The following is a 22,731-nucleotide window of genomic DNA, read 5'->3' on the forward strand; positions in this document are numbered from 1 at the left end:
GTACAACAGGGCTCCTCATTAAATGGTACAATGTTTTGGCTTTTTTTTATTTTTTTTCTAGTTTATTTTTTTTCCCAGCACTTGTATTATTCTCTGTCTTAGAAGTTAGAATAACAGAAACAATTATATTTAAATAAGACAGTTTTTCTCATTTCTGCTACATCATTTATAATCATGTAGTTTAAGAGGAAGTATATATATCCTTTAAAAATGCATTTTGGACCTTTTTCCTCTTCTTCATTTTTAGGTATCCTAAAAATAAGATTCTTAAAAAGCAAATAGCCTAATAAAATTGGTGTACTTCTTAATTATATCTTTCCATTGTATACTTTTAAAAGCTTGATTAAAGTAACAAACTAATTTCTACAACCTTTTTATCTCTTGATAACAAGTTCAGATTAATTCTACAATACAATAAATCTTTGCCTTTGTCTGTCCCACCCTTTTTTTTAATAATGTTTTTTCTTTATTGATTAAGGTACTACATATGTGTCCTTATTGCCCCATTGCCCCCCATCTCCCCACTCATGCCCTCACCCCCCTGTTGTCTGTGTCCATTGGTTAGGCTTAGGTACAAAGTTTTAAATCAATGAAATTAACACAGTTGTACAGGAAGTCCTCACCTGATGATGTTCCTAGGATCTTAGAAACTTCAACTTTAAGGAAACAACATATAACGAAATAAATTCTACCCTGGGTTAATTGATATAAATAAGAGTTAAGTTCCTACAGCATATTTCTGGTCACAAAAACATCACCAAACTTCTAACTAAAGACCCAAAATACTCCTAATATTAAACATTGAAATAAATGTGAATTATACATACATTTGAGAAAGAATAATAAAAGTAGATAAGACAATGATTTTCCAGTCATTCAGGGTTGTAGGGAGCTGGAGCCCATCCCAGATCAGAGTGCAAGGTGGGGCCCACCCTGGACAGAACATTTCCATCACAGGGCACCCTTACACACACTCACATTCACTCAGACTGGAACATGTCAACCCGCCACTTCACCTAATGTGTACCTCTTTGGGACCTGGGAGGAAACTGAAGGCCTCAGAGAAAACCAACAAAGACATGGGGAGAAGGTGCAAACTCCACTTCTCTAGCCAGGAATCATTTTCTTTATTCCTCATCAATGTTATAACGAAAGGACGTTGAATGAAGCAACATTACTGAGAACCTGCTTACTGGGAAAATCAAAATTTCCTCTTCATGAATATTCAACCAAAGGCAATTCTTCTCAAAATATTACTGTAAGTAACAATTATAGTTGTTACCACTCATGACACTGAAAGAAACCAAATTTTACCTCCTTTTAAAATAAACCTTAGTTAACATTATTCATCACAGTTAAAGAGAATAAAAACCTGCTTAAGTCTGTAAAGACAATATTCTCAAACAGTGTTAATAATATCAAAGCAACCTAATATCTTTCAAAGGTGAAAAATTAAAATATTGTATGGTGTATTCTTTAAAAAAAACAACAACTTGAAAACAACAGCAAGATTTTCTAAAGTTTTTTTTGTATAGTTGCTAAAAATCAGTATAATTTCTCATTCCAATCAATTACAAAATCAAGGAGAATGAAATAAAATAATCCCTAAGTATTTTTGATTTGTATAAAAACAATGAACAACTATTTAAAGTTCAATCCCAAAATGATTGTTAAAACATTGTTGTTACTTATCTAAGATAGCAGCTATCATTTAACCTGTCAGTCTCCAAAGATCCAAAATTCTAACAGCCCTAACACATTACTAAGGCTCATAGATTCCTTCTTTTATAACTGTACTAGAGGTTTGGTGCATGAAAATTCATGCACTTGAGGGGGGGAACCCTCAGGGGAGGGCAACAGGCCTAAGCCATCAGTCGGACATCCTTAGTGCTGCTGAGAAGGCAGGCGAGGCTCCCACCACCACTGCTGCGCTGGCCAGCCATGAGCTGGCTTCCGGCTGAGCAGCGCTCCCCCTGTGGAAGTGCACCTGGGGGCAACTCCTGTGTTGAGTGTTTGCCCCCTGGTGGTCAGTGCGCATCATAGCATCCAGTCATTCTGCAGTTAGGGTCAATTTGCATACTACCCATTTATTATATAGGGTTAGGTGGAAATTGGCTATGTGTTTTTTAGTCATTTACTTTGTGGAAAAAGTTTTCTTGTTGCTCCATTAAAAAAAATTCCCTTATATTAGTCAGTTAAATCCATAATTTTTTCTTTCCATAGTTCTTAATAAAATAATTTATTATATTTATGCCAAATAACAGCTTAAACAGAACTATCAAAAAGTCTAGACATAATATATTTGAACTGATATTTTCTAGTAGACAATAATATTCCCTTAACAAAGTTCTTAACAATTTTTGTAAATAATAGATCTCATGTTTTGTAAAATAACAGATCTGCAACCAATCAAACTTCTTTTTTTATTAAAGAAAGTAGAAGGATTAGAAAGATTGGAAATAATAAATTACTTCTCTTATTTGATGTTTACAGGTGAAAACCAGACAGTCCTCCAAAGCTACAGGTGGTTAATTCATAAAGGATTGGGATAGTTGTATTTTAAGTTCTCAGCTTATATCATCCTCTTACTTTTGGTGCATTAACCCAGAAAAGTATAAATTACATAAACTTTTTTAATAAGTACATAAACCTATAAAAAGTAATTGAAACTTCTTCTAAGGTATCAATATTTATTTCCTTTCTTTTTTTTGCTCGGCAATTTGGCTACCAAATATTTCAGAATGAAGACAATCATCTCACATCTATATGTAATATAAATATTGCTTACCTCAGTCAGGTGTGGTGTAGGGTTAAATCCACAGAGATTACACACTTGATGCTTGCACTCGGTGCAAGTGTTGAAATTAGGAGGCTCCTTAGAACCTATGTTGAGTTCAGTTTTGCAGAGAGGACAGGCTGATTCTGGTTTGGGGGGTTTCTCCAGTTTAGGGGGAAGGGCAGCCTTTGGAGGCTCAGCTGTTGAAGGTTTGCCATCCTTAATAGGCTGAGGCTTCTTTTCTGTTTCTGTTCTTTTGACTGTTGGAACTTGCTCAGCTTTGGGCTCTAATTTTTCAGCTCCTGGGGCTTTTGTTTCCTTTTTCACAGGTAGAACCTTTGCAGGTGCTGCTGGTACCTGACCTGGAGATTTGGGTGGCCCCTGAGAGGGAGGCGGCTGTGCAGGAGGAGGGACTTGTTTTGCTGGGCCCCCGGGCCCACTTTGTGAATGAGATCCCGGCTGGCCTGCTGTGGAGATTAAATTTGATGCCTGGCTGAAGATGGATGCTCCAAACCCGAAGAGCTTCCCAGTCATAGTTTCTTGAGGAGTGGTGGGCTGTGATTTAGGAGCATCGGTAATACTTCCCAGATTCAAGCTGAAACGCCTTGACTGCTCCTGAGGCTTTGGTGGCTGTGGGGATGGGGGCGCAGTTTGGCCAGGGGTAGGTCGTGGGCCGGAAGGCGTTGGTGACCCTTTTGGCACAGGCTTGGCATCTGGCTTAGGGCTGATTTTGGTTTCTGCTTTCTTGGGTTCTTCCCTCTTTTGAACTGAATCCACTTGTTTTTTACCTTTGCTCTCCATACTGGGCCCAGGATGTGATATAATTTTCGAATCTGATGCAGGTCGAGGTATGACTTTAGAATCGAATGGGGTGACTTTTTCTCCAGTTGGCGGGAAACTCTGTGAAGGTTTGGCAGAGTCTGTTTTCAGAGGAGGAGCTGTTTTCTCTTGATCCTGGGATTGTATTTTGGAGCTTGGAATATCAGGTTTTGTTGCTGTTAACGATGAAGACACAATGTCTGTGGCTGGCTTTGCCATCTTGGGCTGCTTTGGTTTATCATCAGCCATGGGGACCTTGGCCAGCTCGGACGGGACAGAAGGCTCTTTGGGAGGGGCTGGCTTGGGTGAGGATTCTGCCACATGAGGCTGCTTGGCCGTGACAGGGGGAGAACCGTGAAGGGTTGGTTGTTTCACAAGAGGTGGAGGCTTTTTAGACTCAGGTGCCTTTGAGATATCCTGTTTGGGTACAGTATCCTTCTTTGGAGAAATCTGCTGTGACTGTGGCGATGGTTTGCTCACCACTGATGCAAGAATACCTGCGGCTTGGGCTGTCTTCGGTTTGGGCTGGGGTGATGACGGAATTGGAGCCAGGTCACCTCCTAGAGCTCTCTGCATCTGACAGTTTAAACAGAGCCACTCTTTTACCTAGAAATAAAATAAAACAACAGTCACTGAGATAAAAACAATGTGAAACATTTTCAAAATGCTGGTATCATCTGAAACTATGTCTCTCATCAAGCAAAACATAAAAGATCAAATAATTTTAATTAAATAATATTCAAGTAATTACCTTAAAATGTAATTAATAAACCTCAGAGACTTAAGCACTCTTATTTTTTAAGGAAATATAAGAGTAAAAATCAACAGAGTTGTATTTTTCTTCTAAAGTTAATTTTGTTATTCTTCACCTTTGGTTTACTCAAAGTTTTATTACTCCCAGAAATAGAAAAGCAAGTATCATAAAAAATAAATTGTAATATATATTAGATTCCATAAATCAGTTATGTTAGATACTTTCTCTATTGATGGTTCATAACAGATTTTAGTTATACAACCCAGAGTAGGCTTGTCAAATTACTAACACATTGCTAATTTCCTAAATTAGCACAGCATTACTTCCCCCTCCAAGGAGACATAATCAAATGTGTGAAAAACAAAAATTGTTAACCATGCTGGATTAAAAAGAGAACATTCTCTGTTAACAAAATATAGAAAAAATAATGGCATCCCCTCCCATCAAATTAGCCTAAATAGCATGGTCTAATAGAGAAAATATTGTTTCCTTTGGATTTTCTGAATATACTGGAAACTGCAATGTAAGGAATACAAGGAAGCAATATTCTTATTTGACTGGCGAGATACATATACAAGTGAGATATACATCACACACACACACACACACACACACACACACACACACACTAGGGACCCGGTGCACTAAGATTTGTGCACGACGGGGGGTTCGGGGGGGGGGGTTCCCTCAGCCCAACCTGCACCCTCTCCAATCTGGGAGCCCTCAGGAGAGCCCTCTCCAATCCAGGAGTTTCTGTTTGTCTTTGCAATCATATGAGCGAATTGTCTGAGACCCACAACCCAGTTTGGTTTGTAGCTCACAGAATAATAGAGGCATTTTTTTTTCTTTGCTCCATTGGTGGAGATTTCCTGGAAGTTTTAGGATATCTTCCCTTTAATTTTTTCTAGACACTCTGATTTTACTTATGTCTCTCACCTTTGCTTTCCCTCCAGCCCCAACCGCAACAGTAACTTGCTCCACGCTCACTTTGCTCTAGTGCAGCGGTTCTCAACCTGTGGGTTGTGACCCCTTTGGGGGTCGAACGATACTTTTACAGGGGTCACCTAAGACCATCAGAAAACATATATAATTACATATTGTTTTTGTGATTAGTCACTATGCTTTAATTATGTTCAATTCGTAACAATGAAATTGGGGGTCACCACAACATGAGGAACTGTATTAAAGGGTCGCAGCATTAGGAAGGTTGAGAACCAATGCTCTAGTGTCTAGGAGAACTACGATTCCCAGCATCCCTGGTGCTCCCTGCACTTTGGCTTCCACTTCTGGTCCTGGGGTGACCACCAAAACTACTATGCCCAGAATTCCTGGTGCTCCCCACTCTCTCGGTTTTCCCCGACCAAGGGAGCCACGTCTCCCCAAGCCTCCGGCTCTCCTGCTCTGCTCTCCGTCCAGTGACCAAGGGAGCCACATTCTCCTAAGGGAGCGACCTAAGGAGTGACTGAGGGAGCCATGTCCCCCCAAACTGCCTGCTCTCCCACTCTGCTCTATGTATGCAAATTACCCGCCATCTTTGTCAGGTTAATTTGCATACTCACTCCTCATTTGCTGGTGGGCATGGCTGGTGGGCATGGCTTGAGCATAGCAGAGGGATGGTTAATTTGCATGTTTCTCTTTTATTATATAGGATATATACATATATGTATAAGTATAGGTATAGATATATACATATATATGTATATATATGTGTACGTATAAGTATAGGTATAGATGCTCTTTTCAAAGAACATCCAATGTGAAAAGGAGATGTTGAAGTTGGTACTATATAGTTCAGGACAGTGATGGCGAACCTTTTGAGCTCGGCGTGTCAGCATTTTGAAAAACCCTAACTTAACTCTGGTGCTGTGTCACATATAGAAATTTTTTGATATTTGCAACCATAGTAAAACAAAGATTTATATTTTTTATATTTATTTTATATATTTAAATGCCATTTAACAAAGAAAAATCAACCAAAAAAATGAGTTCGCATGTCACCTCTGACACGTGTGTCATAGGTTCGCCATCACTGGTTTAGGAAATAATTTAAAAGTACCTATGTTTAACATTACCTTTTTAAATTCCAAAATAATATATGCTTACTATATAAAATTTTAAATAGTACCAAAGTAATTTAGAATAGCAAACTCTACATGATACAATCTCTCCAACCAAAGTAACCAATGTTACCAATTTAACACTGAAATCTTTGTATAGATTTCTATGTGTTAAAAAAGTAAATATATAGAGCACAGATACCAGAAAAGTTTTTCTCCATATAAAATCGTGAAGTGTTATTCAGCTGGTAAACAACATACTCTTTATTTGCAAATAATTTCCTTTTGAAAAGAAATTGAACTAATAATCACTAAACTTTTATTTGTACTATGACAGTTTATAGTTAAGCTTTTTTAATGGGAAAAAAAATATACTGAATATTTTTCTTAATCATTAAAATGGCTTTAAAATTTTAAAAGGCACATTGAAATTATTTAAACTCATACACCTATATAAAAAGCCTTATTTTTCAATTTCAAGGAGAGCAAATTTTTATTTGGAGGTTAAAGGAGATTTTCAAATTCAACTGACATGCTATATTTGTGTTTAAAAATCTGTATCAAAAAGTAGAATTAAAATATTTATTAAGTATGAGTGAGTGATAGGGGTGTTGACTACATTTTTTCTCAATATGAGTGTTGAATACCTATGCATATTTTTATCTTTACCTTTTTGTATGTTTGAAAGATTTCACAAAATAACTTCATATATATACATATATACATACATATATACATATAATATACATATGTACATCCCAAAACATAATCAAGCAATTGCTCCTTATGCAAGTACCATGATTAAAGTGAGCTAGAATGTAAGGGAACTTTCACTCCATTTTGCCTCCTTCTTGATGGATATTCCTCTATAATTATGCACCTTCCCACTCAATCATCTCCCATTTCCCTTATTGTCAATGTCAATTCTACTGTTCTATTATTTATTTTTCTTCTTCCACAGCTTTCAATGATACATCACCTCATAATCATGCAGCCAGGCAACACAGAAGAAAATATAATTAAAAGCATAATTCTTTAACTATACTCTATTACTCACATCCATAATAATAGGGTAATACGCTAATTAGACCAGACATCATTCCGGATGTCCTTCCTGATGAAGCCAGGGCCAGAGGGAAGCCAGTCCAGGTCCCGAGTGCCTGCCAGTGGCCAGAGAAGGGAAGCAGCCCGAGTCCTGGGTGCCTGCCGGTGGCCGGAGGAGGGAAGCAGTTCGGATCCTGGGGTCCGAAGAGAGCCAGTGCCTGCAGCTGGAAAAAGGAAGGCCTATTCTTGCATGAATTTTCACGCATCAGGCCTCTAGTTTTCCTATAAAATATTATGTGAGATCTGCATCCACATTAACCACTTTAACTTACAAACGCCTAGGGTCAGTGACTTTCATTATAGTTAAACTAGAGGCCCGATGCACAAAATTTGTGCAAGGGGCTTGGCCCTTGAAGCCACGGCGGCTTGCCTCAGCCCTCACAGTCCCGGCTTCATCTGGAAGGTTGTCTGGAAGGACATCTGGAAGGTCATTGGCCTGTCTGATCTAATTAGCATATAACACTTTTATTATAGTTAAATTACTACTATTCTTTTTGACAAGTGTCAAAGCAAAGGAGATGCCAAATTTATTCATTTCTTTATTCAAACATTTTTTTTAAATACATTTTATTGATTTTTTACAGAGAGGAAGGGAGAGAGATAGAGAGTTAGAAACATCGATGAGAGAGAAACATCGATCAGCTGCCTCCTGCACATCTCCTACTGGGGATATGCCCACAACCCAGGTACGTGCCCTTGACCGGAATCGAACCTGGAAGGCCGATGCTCTATCCACTGAGCCAAACCAGTTTCGGCTCTTTATTCAAACATTTATTAAGATATGTGATCCCTCAATGTTCCTCCCCACTGCTAGAATACACTGTCTATTGTTATCCTCTATAATAAAAGCCTAATATGCTAAGTGTCCAGTCATCCAGTTGGCCGTTCAACCAATCATAGCAAAATATGCTAACGATATGCTAAGGCTGCTCAACCTCTTGCTATGATGTGCACTGACCACTAGGGGGCAGAGAGTCAACCGGTCGACCAGTCACTACAATGTGCACTGACCACTAGGGGGCAGACGCTGCGACCAGTAGGTTAGCTTGCTGCTGTGGTCCAGCTGATCAGGAATGAGTGAGACGGGCCAGACATGCCTTGGAGCCCTCCCAAGGCCCCTCCCTAGCTGTCCAACCTCCTGCATCCCTCTCCAGCTCCAATTGTCCACCAGTGGGGTCCCTCAGCATGGTCTGCGCCCTCTCGCAATCCAGGACCCCTTAGGGGATGTCGGAGCACCAGTTTTGGCCCAATCCCGCTCAACTCAGGAGCTGCCCCCTAGTGGTCAATGTACTCCCACAGGGGGAGCATCACTCAGCCAGAAGCTGGCTCACAGCTGGTGAGCATAGTGGTGGTGGCGGGAGCCTCCAGGGAGTGGGCCTAAGCCTTCAGTCAGACATCCCCCAAGGGCTCCTAGACTGTAAGAGGGGGGCAGGCTGGGCTGAGGTTCTGCCCACCTCCAACCCCTGAGTTCACGAATTTCGTGCACCAGGCCTCTGTCACAATATAAAAAGCTTTCTGTATTTTTAGGATTTTTTATAAAGAACCTCCCTTTTGTTTAGTTCTACAGTCTAAATCTGTTAAAAATAGAAATTATTTTTATCTCAGCATTTAACAATTTAGTACTGAAAACAGGATGATTTTCAAATTTCTTGATTCAAACTGAGAAAAAAATAACAAAAAACCTTCCGATACATTTGAGAAAACAAAAAAGACCACAACCAGCCCCAGCATTAACATCATGAACAACCTCCTACTTCTCTTTGCGATGCACTTAGGGAGCATAAGGAGTAATAACAGAACCTTGGCCCTCTCAGCCATGTGAGTTAAAATTTCTGCCATATTGTACCTGCATTCTCAATTGTTACTCATGTGTCTATACTGCTTATGAAAGGTAATTTCCCATTCAGTCTTTCATATGTCCAAGTCACTGTTCCTCATTTGGTCCTCCTTGTCATTTCTCAAATACCTTATAACTCCACCAAATATACACTGTTTAAAACAAACCATCGAAGGGGTTATCTTTACTTCCCCTCAATCCTCATCTCCAATAACTGTGAAATAAAGTTTAGTTTTTGTAACAAATTCAATATATAAAGTTGTGTTAATGTTCTTATGCAAGCACTTACATAATTCTATTTCCAGATCTGTACCCATCAAAAGGCTGTAAGCAACAAATGGTAAGGTCTTCCTGGCAATGTGGTCTTTCTATTGATCCCAGGGTATAACAAACCCATAAAGCATTATAGATGTTCACAAATGTTTTTTTTAGTTGATTTGAATTAAGTAAATTAATTGAAAATGTTTGTGCTTTTCAATCTACAGCATTTCTGTATTTACTCTGCTAATTCCCACTGTTTACCCACCCTGAATGACAGGTTTCTGCCCTCATTTTCTGGTTACATGCCATTCTCTCTAGAACTCTAGTCGACATCTCTGCCCATGGTCCCCCTTTGATTCAAACTGAAAGAGTCCTCCTTAATCACCATGCCTGCTAACCATATTTTCCTTGCCTGGAGAAAATTACTGCCTTGTTTTCTCCTAAAATTAAATGTTTATCTCTAACTCTGAGCAGAAATGAACCTGAATTTTTTACCATCATTGCCTTAGACACTTAACTGCCAATTCCATCCAGTACCCATGTCTATGATACAGTTGGTTTCCCTAGGTCTGCATGATTGGTCTTCATTCCACTGTAGCCATGAATGAGGATCTTAAAAGATTTTAGTCCTTATCACTTCTTCCCCATGCCACAGTTCGCAGAAGCCTTCAATCCATATTTCATGAACAACTTCCCAGGTCACCTGTCACAAGAAGCACACACTCCCTAAAATTATGCTCTAATTAGGTCTAATTATATTGCACTCTGATCATCCACATCCATTTGAAATATTATGAGATAAATAGAAGAAACAATACTAGGAAAGCCTACAACTGGATCATGTGTCCCAGAAGAACTCTTACCTTCAATATACAAGCATTAAAATGAAAAATTCTAACTGTGCTAGATAAATATGTTATGCCTCAACTATTGCTAAAATTTAGGGTTCATATATTAAGGAAAAAGAGTCATTTTTTGCTTTCTCCGCCCTAGTTACAGAAAGTGCATAAGTAAAATAGAAAGTGGATAAATAGAATCCAAGGTCTGGAGACACAATTGTTTAATGAGCTACTCTATTTCAATTAGCTCTAATGGAAAGGAACAAAAGAAAGGCATAAGGTTATTCATTCAGTCTTCTGACTTAATATGCTATAAAAATGGAGTTAAGAGAGTGGTCAGCCAGGATTTCTGCTCATTCGGAGATCTCTGTGTTTTATAAGATAGACCTGCATATAATTTCTATAACACATCTCCCTGTTTAATCCAATTCCCTTTTGTTATGTATCAGAGCTGTAAAATATAGTATTACAACTTTCCTGGCTAAGGCCTTTGCGGGATGAGAAATATCTTATTTATAGCTGTTTGGAGAGGTACCACTTGAACTTTTAATTGTGAACTTCACATATAGACTTTTAATAAATGGTGACACTTTTTTAAAAATATCAAAACTATTGATTATTAAAAATGGAATCCAAAGGTAACAAAATCTCAGACATATGCCGAAGCAATTTCTTCACTGATACTGCTCCCTAGGGCATTGGAAACTAAAGAAAAAATAAACAAATGGGACTACATCAAAATAAAAAGCTTCTGCACAGCAAAAGAAACCATCAACAAAACAACAAGAAAGCCCACTGCATGGGAGAACATATTTGCCAATGTTATCACCGATAAGGGTTTAATCTCCAACATTTATAGGGAACTCATACAACTTAACAAAAAGAATATAAACAATCCAATCAAAAAATGGGCAAAGGACCTAAAGAGACGTTTTCAAAAAAGGACATTCAGAAAGCCAAGAGACATATGAAAACATGCTCAAAGTCACTAATCATCCTAGAGATGCAAATCAAAACAACAATGAGGTATCATCTCACACCTGTCAGACTGGCTATCATCAACAAATCAACAAAGGACAAGTGCTGGAGAGGATGTGGAGAAAAAGGAACACTTGTGCACTGCTGGTGGGAATGCAGACTGGTGCAGCCACTATGGAAAACAGTATGGAGTTTCCTCAAAAAGTTAAAAATGGAACTCCCATTTGACTCAGTGATCCCACTTCTAGGAATATATCCTAAGAAACTAGAAACACTAATCAGAAAGGATATATGCACCCCTATGTTCATAGCAGCACAATTTACCATAGCGAAGATCTGGAAACAGCCTAAGTGGCCATCAGCAGATGAGTGGATTAGAAACCTGTGGTATATCTACACAATGGAATACTATGCTGCTGTAAAAAAGAAGGAATTCTTACCATTTGCAACAACATGGATGGAACTGGAGAGCATTATGCTAAGTGAAATAAGCCAGTCAATGAAAGAAAAATACCACATGATCTTACTCATTTATGGATAATAAAGACCATTATAAACTGATGAACAAAAATAGAAAGGCAGAGCAGCATGGAACAGACCAGCAGTGGGCAAACTACGGCCCGCGGGCTGGATCCGGCCCATTTGAAATGAATAAAACTAAAAAAAAAAAAAAAGACCATACCCTTTTATGTAACGATGTTTACTTTGAATTTATATTAGTTCACACAAACACTCCGTCCATGCTTTTGTTCCGCCCCTCCGGTCCAGTTTAAGAACCCATTGTGGCCCTCAAGTCAAGAAGTTTGCCCACCCCTGGAACAGACTGTCAAACTAAAGCGGGAAGGCTGGGGAGGGATAGGGGGCGGGGGGTAAGCGATCAACCGAAGGACTTGTATGCATGCATATAAGTATAACCAATGGACACAAGATACTGGGGAGTAGAGGAGGCCGGGGGAATGTCAAGGGGAGAAAAAAAGGAGACACATGTAATATTCTTTGTAATACTTTAAGCAATAAAATAAAATTTAAAGAAAAATTATATTCTGAATTTTAGGAGGATATCTTCAGTAATCATTCAACCAAGTTAACTCAAGACACCTCAACAATAAGGTGAATTAGCAAATGTGGGGTTCCAGAATTAAAGCATATTCCTATTCAGATCTATTATTAAACTGCTTAACTTCAAAACAGAATGGAAGCCTCTCAAAAAAAAAAAAGTCCAGAAAGTTTAATGACTAACATCTACCCTTCAATATGCTCCAAACTGGACACTTTCAACACAAAATTTACATAAAATTTATAATAAAATCTTTGCTCAACAACATAGCATAATACCTGGAAGAATGGAATATCAAAAGAACAAGCACACAGAATCTTTATTTGCTGGTGTTCATACCGTTCACATTAGCCATTGAATAAGTTTTATTCAATCATGCTTTCATCTTGTCCTTTACAATAAAACTTGTTGGGTTTCTTCATCTTGATACATCACAACTAAGCTTTTCTGCAAACCATGACATCAAAATATACCACTTACTCCATTAAAGCAGTACTATCATTCTCTCTAATGTGAGTTATAATTCACAGTCCAATTTGTATTCCTCACCCATATATCTAAATGGTACCTTTTTATGGTCCACATTGAATTTCCTCCTTTATCACTTAATATTCCATCATCAATTAAGGTCTGTCTCTTCTCAACTATTAAACAATAGTATAAACCACAACATCTGGACTCAAATAGATAGTGTTTTAAATCTTTCTTTCCAATTATTTCCTCTCCTCTCCATCCTCACTTAGACTCTTAAAAGGAGTGACTACGTCTCTATATTGGATACCAAGAAAATTTTAGATATTATTTAATGATAAATTACTCTAAACTTTTTTTCTATTTCTCATCAAATTACATCCAAATATTTACTGAATGTGTTATTTATAGTTATATAGTTATAAATATAACTACGTGTATTATATTTATATTGTATTATTTTGAATGCCACAGAAAATATAATTATACTATAATACACATCAGATAATAATATAATGTCCAATATTATAAAGAGGAAACCAAGCTAACGTTTGATAACAGATTATGCTTTGTGTTATTCAGGATTTCCCAAACCACATGAACTCCATTATAGAAGCATTTTGGGTACAGATGGCTCACTGCAGGTGACATCTTTAGCTATGCATATTAATGAAAAATGTATTTTGGTTAAAAACTAGACACTAGCATTCCTCAGAACTGTGATGATATACCCAGCAATTTGGTGAAACAATTTTATTCAAAACAGTCCATCCAGAAATAGTGTGGTCTACAAACCTTGTGAAATGTAAATTAAATGGGCCCTTTTTCCTTCATAAAGTATAATAATGTTCACCAAATGCTAGCAATAACATTTATAAATCCTCACAATATAGGATCCAATGATAACAGCATATTTTAATGTTTGTCACTGCAGTCTAAAACAAGAAAACTGACATAACACATTCATCAGAGCACAATTAACAAAACAATTGCAGTGCACGAACATGAAAATATATTCGTACTCTATTACAGTTACATAAAGAGAAGATCCCGTAACAGTATACGAACTTACATTAACACTTCTGAACAGCCTCTCATAAGGCAAATACAAACTTTTATACCTCAAATAATTTATACACACATTTAGTAGCTTGTAATATATATTTCTAATTAGGCAGTGTTTGTACAATTATTTGAGTAAGTTATTGAACTGTGCTATTATTTCATTTAAAAATTTAAAAAATCAATTATATTAGTGAAAAGAATTAAAGGTCTCATAAACTTTGTGAACTCATTAAGTATACTGAAAGCTACATGTTTTTGTTGTTTTTTTTTTCCAATTAGATGCTCATTGGAATTAAGACAATCACTTGTATGTTGACTTGGAAAGGAAAGAAACTTTTTAAAAAATATATCTGCAGGGTGGTGAACACACAAACAGTGTACAGATGACATGTTATGGAATTGTATACTTGAAATACTTGAAACCTGTATAATTTTGTTAACCAGTGTCACCCCAATAAAATTCAATAAAAAAGGCAAAAAAAAAAAAAAGAAAGAAAAGAAATTCCACCTGTGAACTATAGTTTCGGCTCCTGCCTGAGAGTTCTAGTCTGCCCTTCCTTGATGGCTTGCTCTATAGATTTTGGATTTGGCTACCTAGCAGGAAAATTTTTGTCTGCAGAATATTAACACATTGCGGGCGGATCACGAGCATTCTCGTGTTTTCACATTACACAGTGTTTTACATAAATGTTAAAGGCACGCCTCAAAATTAAATACCCACTACATTTTGAAGTTATTTATTGCATGTTCTTACAAGCTAATATCTTTTTAAAGTATGATACTTTGTAAAACATTTTTTGTACTCGTTCAATAGAAACTTATCTGGCCACTGGGTAAAGCTAGCAATAAAACTAATGGTGCACAATGTGTTAATTTGCAGCAAGAAAGGAATGGTTAAGTAAACTACAGTTCCTCCTGTGTATAGGATTATGCAGCTATTCAAAGTATGTTTACAAAGTGCTTAACAAAATAGAAATGTTTATGCTATAATTTGAAATAACAATGATCAAGCTATCTATATATATAAAAGCCAAGAGACCAAAACGCCAGACTGACTGGAACTAGCAGAACTACCGGTTGCTATGAAGTGCACTGCATCTGGCCAACTGGCCTGATGTGGGGAGGGGCGGCCCCTCCCCCTGGCCAGCTTGGCCAGAACAGGGGCGGGGCCTGCCAGCCAACCTCCCATGGCCCCTCCCCCTGCTGGCTTGGTCCCCAATGGACCCCCAACCCTGATTGGGGGTGGGGCTGATGGGCCAACCTCCTGCATCACCTCCCCCCTCACTGACCTGGCCCAATCAGCCCCATGGGAGGGGGTGCCAGCCGGACCCCATCCATGCACGAATTCGTGCATTGGGCCTCTAGTATTTTTTATAAGTATGTATGGTTTATATCAAGTTCAAAAACAGACTGGTTGATGATGCTCAGTGGTGAGAGGGTCTGCCTGCACACCAAAGAGTTGTGAGTTTGGTTCCAGGTCAAGGGCATTTACCTGGTTTCTAAGTTAGATTCCCCAGCCCTGTTTGGGGGAAAGAGGGCCTGTGGGAGGCAACCAATCAATGTGTCTCTTTCATATTGATGTTTTTTCTCTCTCTTTCTCTCCCTCTCCCTTCCACACTCTCTATAAAACAATGGAAAGAAATATATATATATATATATATATATATATATATATATATATATCTCCATGTGAAGATTTAAAATAAAACAGACAAAACTAATCTATGGTTAGAAATCAGATGGTGGTTACCCTTGGGCAGTGGGTAGTAATTGGAAGCAGTAAGGTGAAGGATTGCTCAAATGTTGATTATGTTCTATTTTTTAATTTTGGATGCTGCTAACACGGGTTCAGTTTGTGAAAATTCACTGAGTTGATTTGTGTATGTGTGTGTGCATATATATATATATATATATATATATATATATATATATACACACATATATTTATATGTATATGTTATATAAAGTATATGTTTTACTTTAATTAAAAAATTATGGACAGAAGAAAACATAACTGGTGGTTGTTACTACATGTTGGGGCCACAGATAATATTTTTGTTTCTTCCTTTTTCTTCTCTATTTTTCTAAAATAAACATGTTACTTTTATAATGGAAGACAAAAATATATATGAAATGCTAAAAGCATATTAAAGCTTGTGTAAAATGACTTTTTGTAAGCGATTTCAGCCTGTTTAAACTTCCTATTAATAGAAGCCCCTTATAACTTATAGTTTAGTCATTTTTAAAAATACCTCCTTTATGTTTTTAATTTTTAGAGGAAAGGAGAGAGACAGAGAGAAAAACATCAATGTGAGAGTAAAATATGGATCTGCTACCTCCTGCACACCCCCTACTGGGGATCCAGCTATAATCTGAGCATGTGCCCTGACCAGGAATTCAACCAGCATATAATGAAACATGCCTTTCACTTTTTTAATTGTTTTACATCAGCAGGAGTGTACATATGTGAGCAGCAGATCTACTAGAACTACAACTCTGACCTTTGATGCCTTATAAATGCATGTGATATAGACATTAATTTAAGAAAAGATTTATAAACTTTGCATAAATAATTCACATCTTTGTCTTTAATGCAATACCTCTGACATATTCATAAGCATGAGCCCATTTTTATTTAAGCTAATTAAGATATGGAATAGGAGAGTGTTACATATGTGTATTTTCTCAAGGGATGTACACAATAAGAAAGTTAACCCATCATTGTATTAAGTTTACAGATCCAAGAAATGATTTTGTTAAGTGTGGGTATCTGCTTTCACAGCAGAACACCTGTTCTTACTAAGCTATACAGATCATTACACCAGTTGCAGTAATATACAACAACAAGCTTAACAGATATAAATGCTGACTATGCAGAAAGACACCTAGTTATTTAAAACATCTAGTTATTTAAAAGCTGAATGTGGAAAAAAAAAAAAGGCTTTGGTTCTAATGATTAAACCTACAAGTAAAACATGAGGAATATATAGTCATTTTATATAAGGAACATCCAAGTCATGAGGGAAATGCTGCAAATTGGACCTCATCAAAAATGAGAGCTAAGCAAATATAGTGCTGGTAAACATATGTAAGTAACACTGATTTTAAAAAGATTTAATCAAGTATTTCTATTCCTTTAAATTCATTTTCAAAACTAAATGAAGATAAATTAATTTTGCTATGGTCAGGATATTATTTTAAATACTATAAATGATAACATATGGATCACCAGAAAATAGCAAAAAAAAAAACAACAACAACAAAAAAACACACCTCAATATCCTTTATCGTCTAAAAACCTTATGTTTAAATTAAGGGACTTTCTCTTTGTCGGATTCATATAAAAACGGTGATAATTAAAGTACACAGGGCTGTGATAAGATTACATTAAAAAACTGACCAAACTTGCATCACAGGCATAAGGCATTTCAAATCATCACTGTTCTTTAGAACCAAAATTTCTAGGCATTTCGCCAAGGCTGAAGATGTAAAAATCAAGAATCTAAATCCTTTATCCATCCCTTAACATTCTATAATCATTTAATTAATCATCTGATGAATGAGAATGTTTTAAATTACCAAAGTGTTAATTTTAACAAACATTTAGAAGGTTAAAAAAAATAGCACAAAAAGTTATGATATTAATAGTAAAAGCCTTACTCTCCAGAATCAATCAGTGTTAACTTTTGCCTTGAGATTTTTTTACGGTTGCCATTTTAACATCAAATAATAAGCTTTGATTCAAATTTAAAATATTGTGGATTTTCACCTTACTATAAAAGCCACATTTTTTAATAGACAACCTTATATTATCACCTATTTTAGGATTGCCATAAGCAATATTCAGTAGGCCCTCAATTAACAGTTGTTTCATTCAGTATCTTTTTGTTGTAATGTTGATGAGATGCCAAAGAAACTTAACCCTTGTTTATAGCAATTAACTTATAGTAAAATTGGTTTCATTATAGGTTATTTTACCACAGTTCCAAGAACTTAACAGTGGTGTTAAATAAGGACTTATTGTATTATATGTTTTAATACACAATAAAATAATACATAATTTCTTGAGTTTGGTTTGTGTACCACCTAATATCATCTCACATTCCACCACTGTTATGTAATCACATTTTGGAAAACACTGATTTAATACCATTCGAGTTTTCTTCATTCTGAGGTATAGTCAGCTATTCCATCCCATTCTTTTTGGTATTATTATCCACTTTAATAGAGAAACTCCTACAGTGATTGTGATATCACTGTATCACAAACACACAAACACACACACACACACACACACACACACCTCTACACACATACATACACATTTATACATGTATATATTCTGTAGAGATAGACCGTTATTTAAATAGGCAGATAGAATGATGATGACTATTATGCGTTCTTTCACATGAGAAAAATTCTTAACCTGCCCTCATAGCCTCTTAATATTGTGCCTAGATACAGGATTCATTTTATCACCACCTCTAGAAATGTAAAGAAAGTGCCTCCTATCCGCTGTTTTGTGTTTGGATAATTAGTATGATAGCTACCTGATTTCTCATCTTTTTGTAGACAATACTGCTTTCCTCTATGAAGTCTTCAAGTTTTCTCCTTATCTTGGGAATCTGATATTTCACCAAGACCTATCTATCAGTAATTTTATCAACCTTTCTTGGCCATCAGTGGAGCTGTACAATCTGAAAGCTTCAATCCTTCTTTAGCTCAGAAAAATGTTCTAGAGCTTGCCTCCGTGGTCTTGATTCTGGAACTCCTATTAGAGATCTAGATATAATCTCCATGATTTTTAATGTCTCTTAACACTCCAAAGCTCTCAGAGTCCTAAGGGAGCCCCAGAGTTATAGATAACAACCTCCCAAAAATGCCTACAACTCCATGGGCAGCAGTCCAGAAAGAGCTCTCCATACTAGGGATAAGTCCCATCCCAGCCTCCACATCAATAAAGGAAGGAGTAAGGGGGGAGTAAGTAAAGCAAAGGAAATACAGTCAATAATAGGGTGATAAATATGCGTGGTACCAATAGGGGTGCTGGAATTATCAAGGGGAACACTAGTTAAGTACATGATTGTCTAACCACTAAGCTGTACACTGGAAACCAATATATATAATAAAATAAATAAATACATAAAAATAGAAATAAAAAAATAATAAAAATAAAGGAAGGAGTGAAGATGGGAATCTCAGAATTCTACATATTCCTGAGTACATTCTTACCCTTTCCTTCCTTACCAACCACTAACTCCCCCTCAAATCTCCAGCTTCAGTTAAGATTATACACACAAATGAGACAGACCTTTAGTTACCACTAAAAATCCCAGAATTCCAAGTCGTCCATCCCAGATTCTAATCTACCAATGGAAGGGAGGGTATCCTACCACCCCATCCCACCCCTCCCTTGGTCTGTGCCCTTCTCCTAATTCATTTTTCTCCATAACACCTATTATCATCTATCACACTACATGTTTTATTGTTACTCTTATTAAAAATAAATTCCATGAGGCAAGATTTTTCTACCTATTTTTTTTCACTACTATATCCCCAGAGTCTAGAGGAGTCCCTGAAACATAGTGGATGCTTAGTAAGTAGTTGAATAATGTTTTATTGTCTTTTAGCTCTATTATCTGGGGGAAATCTGGGTCTTTTTTTTTCCAGACCATCAACTGGGCCTGGACCCATTTTTATCCTCTATTAGCCCACTGAAATTTGAATCTGGCAGTTATTGATGAGCTATCCTCTTAAATATTTCTCAGGATTAATAAATTTTTATAAGTTCTTTATGTTTCTTAAATGAACTATTTTCTATGAGGTCAGATTTTTTATTCTTTTGTTTCACTAGTTCATCTATATCCTTCATGTGATATTATTGCTAAAATGTCATTAGTCTCTTCAAACCATTCATTTATAGTGAATGTCTCCATTATTTAGCAGAGGCAATCAAAAGCATATTTTCTGTATTTATGGACAGGTCTGCTTTCTCATTAGCCCTCTCCTTTGAATGAGAGGAAATAGAAAGGTGGAGGGTTGGAGCCCAAGTAAGGACTGCTTTACTCCGATGCTAAAAGATGTAGTACATTCGACTTTTGGTTGAGTAGTGTCTTGTTTTTTCCTTTGTATCACTCTGTTGTGGGAAAAGAGCATTACTTCTTCTGAGCTTCTTTTGAAGGCCCTATTTTTCTCATGAGGGTCCTTCTTTAAGCAGCTCATACCTTCACTTGGATAATTCTCTGGCATTAGCCTGAAGGGAAAAAATAAGGCTTCTCCCTACTCCATGTCTTCCCACTGGAGATTAGGAAAGAGTCCGCTTGTCATATATTTTTCCTACTGCAGTTCTTTAACTTATTGTGTGATCACTACCCACAACCCACTACTGTTTTCTATATATGTTGATATCAAGCTTAGAATTTCACTGAGCTTTCTCTTAGAAACCCACTTGTACAGTGGCTTCCTTGGCTCTTTTTTTGTTCCCTCCTTCCTATCTTCTTTCTATCTTTTAAGAATCTTCAACATGCCAACTTATGCTATTGGTGATCTTTCCTATTTTCAGGAACTACTATACTTTCAATCTTTTGACCTTACCACTAAAATAGCAAGCAACTTAACAGAGACTCTCCACTTTTCTAAAAATTCTTTAAGCTACTCCACCATTAAAAATGTCTTATTGGTTTTCTTTCTCCATAGGTTTCAGCCTCCTGACATTTCACATAACTCTAGTCTTTTCTCACCAGCAATTCCTAACAGATCTGCCCACTCTCCCCCCAGTTTCTCTTAATATAAATGGAAGAAGTAGTAGGCCTATCCACCTAAGAGGTGACAAATCATTTGACCAATCTGAAGAATTCCAGTCATTTTTTGTTTGTTTGTTTGTTTTTTAATAATGGAGATAGTCTATATGCAAGTTTAGGTGTGTATGCTTTTTGGGTTTTTCTGGCTGTTAAGATATGGTCATATTTTGTTTAATATAATATCTAGATTCAGCCAAAAGACTTATTACCATATGGGAAAGAATAATCAAAATATTATGACAAAAAGAAAAACTTCCATCACTAAAAGTTGGTTATTATCAACATTCGGAAAAATGACAAATCATTTCATATATTACAAAATTTCGTAAGAGCCGGGATAATTATCATAAATTAGGGACAAGTCTTTAAATCTGTCCCTAAATCTATTGTGCCCCAGGCTACACATCAAAAGAGACAAATAGATCAAACATAACAAAAACAACAACAAAATGCTTTTGTTACTAATTAAAAAGCAAATACTGTTTTTGTATCAGAAAGAAAGTCCAAAGAGAGAACCTTCATGGTTGAGATCTATTCCATTAATGGACTGGCAAGAAGAGATAGAGCTATACACTCCTCTTGGCATCAAAATCTAGGCTTGGAACCAGTCTATTCTTAAGGCTTATTTGGAAAAGCATGCAAGCATGCATCTTGACAGTACCAGAGAGGATAGTTAATTTAAACAGTATCCTCCTCACACAGAAATCTGGTGACCTGAAAAGAAGAGAGAGAGAGAGAGAGAGAGAGAGAGAGAGAGAGAGAGAGAGAGAGAGAGAGAGAGAGAGAAGAGAGAGAGAGAGAGATGGGGGAAACTGGCCAATTTAGTTAAGGAAGTACAAGTTCCCTTCCCTAAAGCTCTTCTCTGAGTGTTGGTATCTTTCCAGGGCTTCCCCAGGAGACCTGGTAGTTATTTAAGAGCCAGGATCTTCATAAGCAAATGTAGTCATAATTCTGATATGTTAGTAACAAGAAGTATCAGAGAATTTCTCCTAGTCTTTTCAAGGAGTGATACAAGAGACCAATATTCTATTTTACCCATCATCTACAAATCAATAATATTGCGTTACTGCATATAAACATCTAACTTGAAAAACAAAAATTCATATACATAAAATGCTACAGAAGGTTCATCAGCCTCTTTTCCTGTCTTGCATGGAAAAACTGTTCACTCAACTTGAATATTTCAGGATGATTAGACCTAGAGTGTATGGTCCTCCTTGAAAGATGCAGAGAAGTTAACTCTCTCATCATATATTTAACAGTTTAGAAATGGAGATCTTTCCTAAAATTTCATCTGTCTTATCTCTCTTAAAACAGAGGCTCTCAGTCTCTATCCAAAGCTTGAACTTCCCAACTCTGACCTCCTAATAATTCAGGAGTTTGAGGAACTGGCCATTTGGTGAACAGGATTAGGGAAGATGCATTCCTAGAGTTCAGAATTAGAACTTGGATTGCATTTTTCCTTAGAGGGGGAAAAAATTAAAGTTAAAATGTTACTATTAACATTATAGATCAAATATCTTTTGATTGCAACCACAGAAGCCAATAATTTATGATGCAGTATCTATGTAGAGAACAAATTGAGAGTAGCTTCAAAAGTCAAATCTATTTAAGGTAGAATACCCATGTCACATTATGTTACAACTTGAAAAGCACTTCATATATTACAAAACACTTTCTCATACAAAGGTTCAGTTAATCCTCCTAACAACCCAATGTGTTTGACAGAGAACATGTTATTATTTTTCAAATGATGTCATTGTCACACAAAGTGTAAAAGACTCTCGCAAGCTCATCTCATCAATATGGAGATGTTTCCTTTATTACAAGTGAGGCCCTCTACCAGCCTCCACATTCCCAATTCCTTTCATGTGTGTCCAAATTCTTATTAATCTTCACAGTCCCAGCTCAAA

The 22,731-nt window shown here is 36.8% G+C and overlaps 1 protein-coding gene across 2 annotated transcripts in view; it reads right to left on the reverse strand.

The window, feature by feature from the left end:
- The window catches only part of PCLO (piccolo presynaptic cytomatrix protein), a 280,628-nt gene that overhangs the window by 247,110 nt on the left and 10,787 nt on the right, over positions 1–22,731 (reverse strand). For both annotated transcript variants that reach the window (XM_081102328.1, XM_081102327.1), the window contains exon 3: positions 2,789–4,201. In XM_081102328.1, coding sequence (XP_080958454.1) covers positions 2,789–4,201 — 1,413 coding nt within the window. The remainder of the gene's footprint in view (positions 1–2,788; positions 4,202–22,731) is intronic.

This window comes from Myotis nattereri (assembly GCF_964212035.1).
Source record: "Myotis nattereri genome assembly, chromosome: 11".
In the NCBI taxonomy this organism is placed as follows: Eukaryota; Metazoa; Chordata; class Mammalia; order Chiroptera; family Vespertilionidae; genus Myotis; species Myotis nattereri.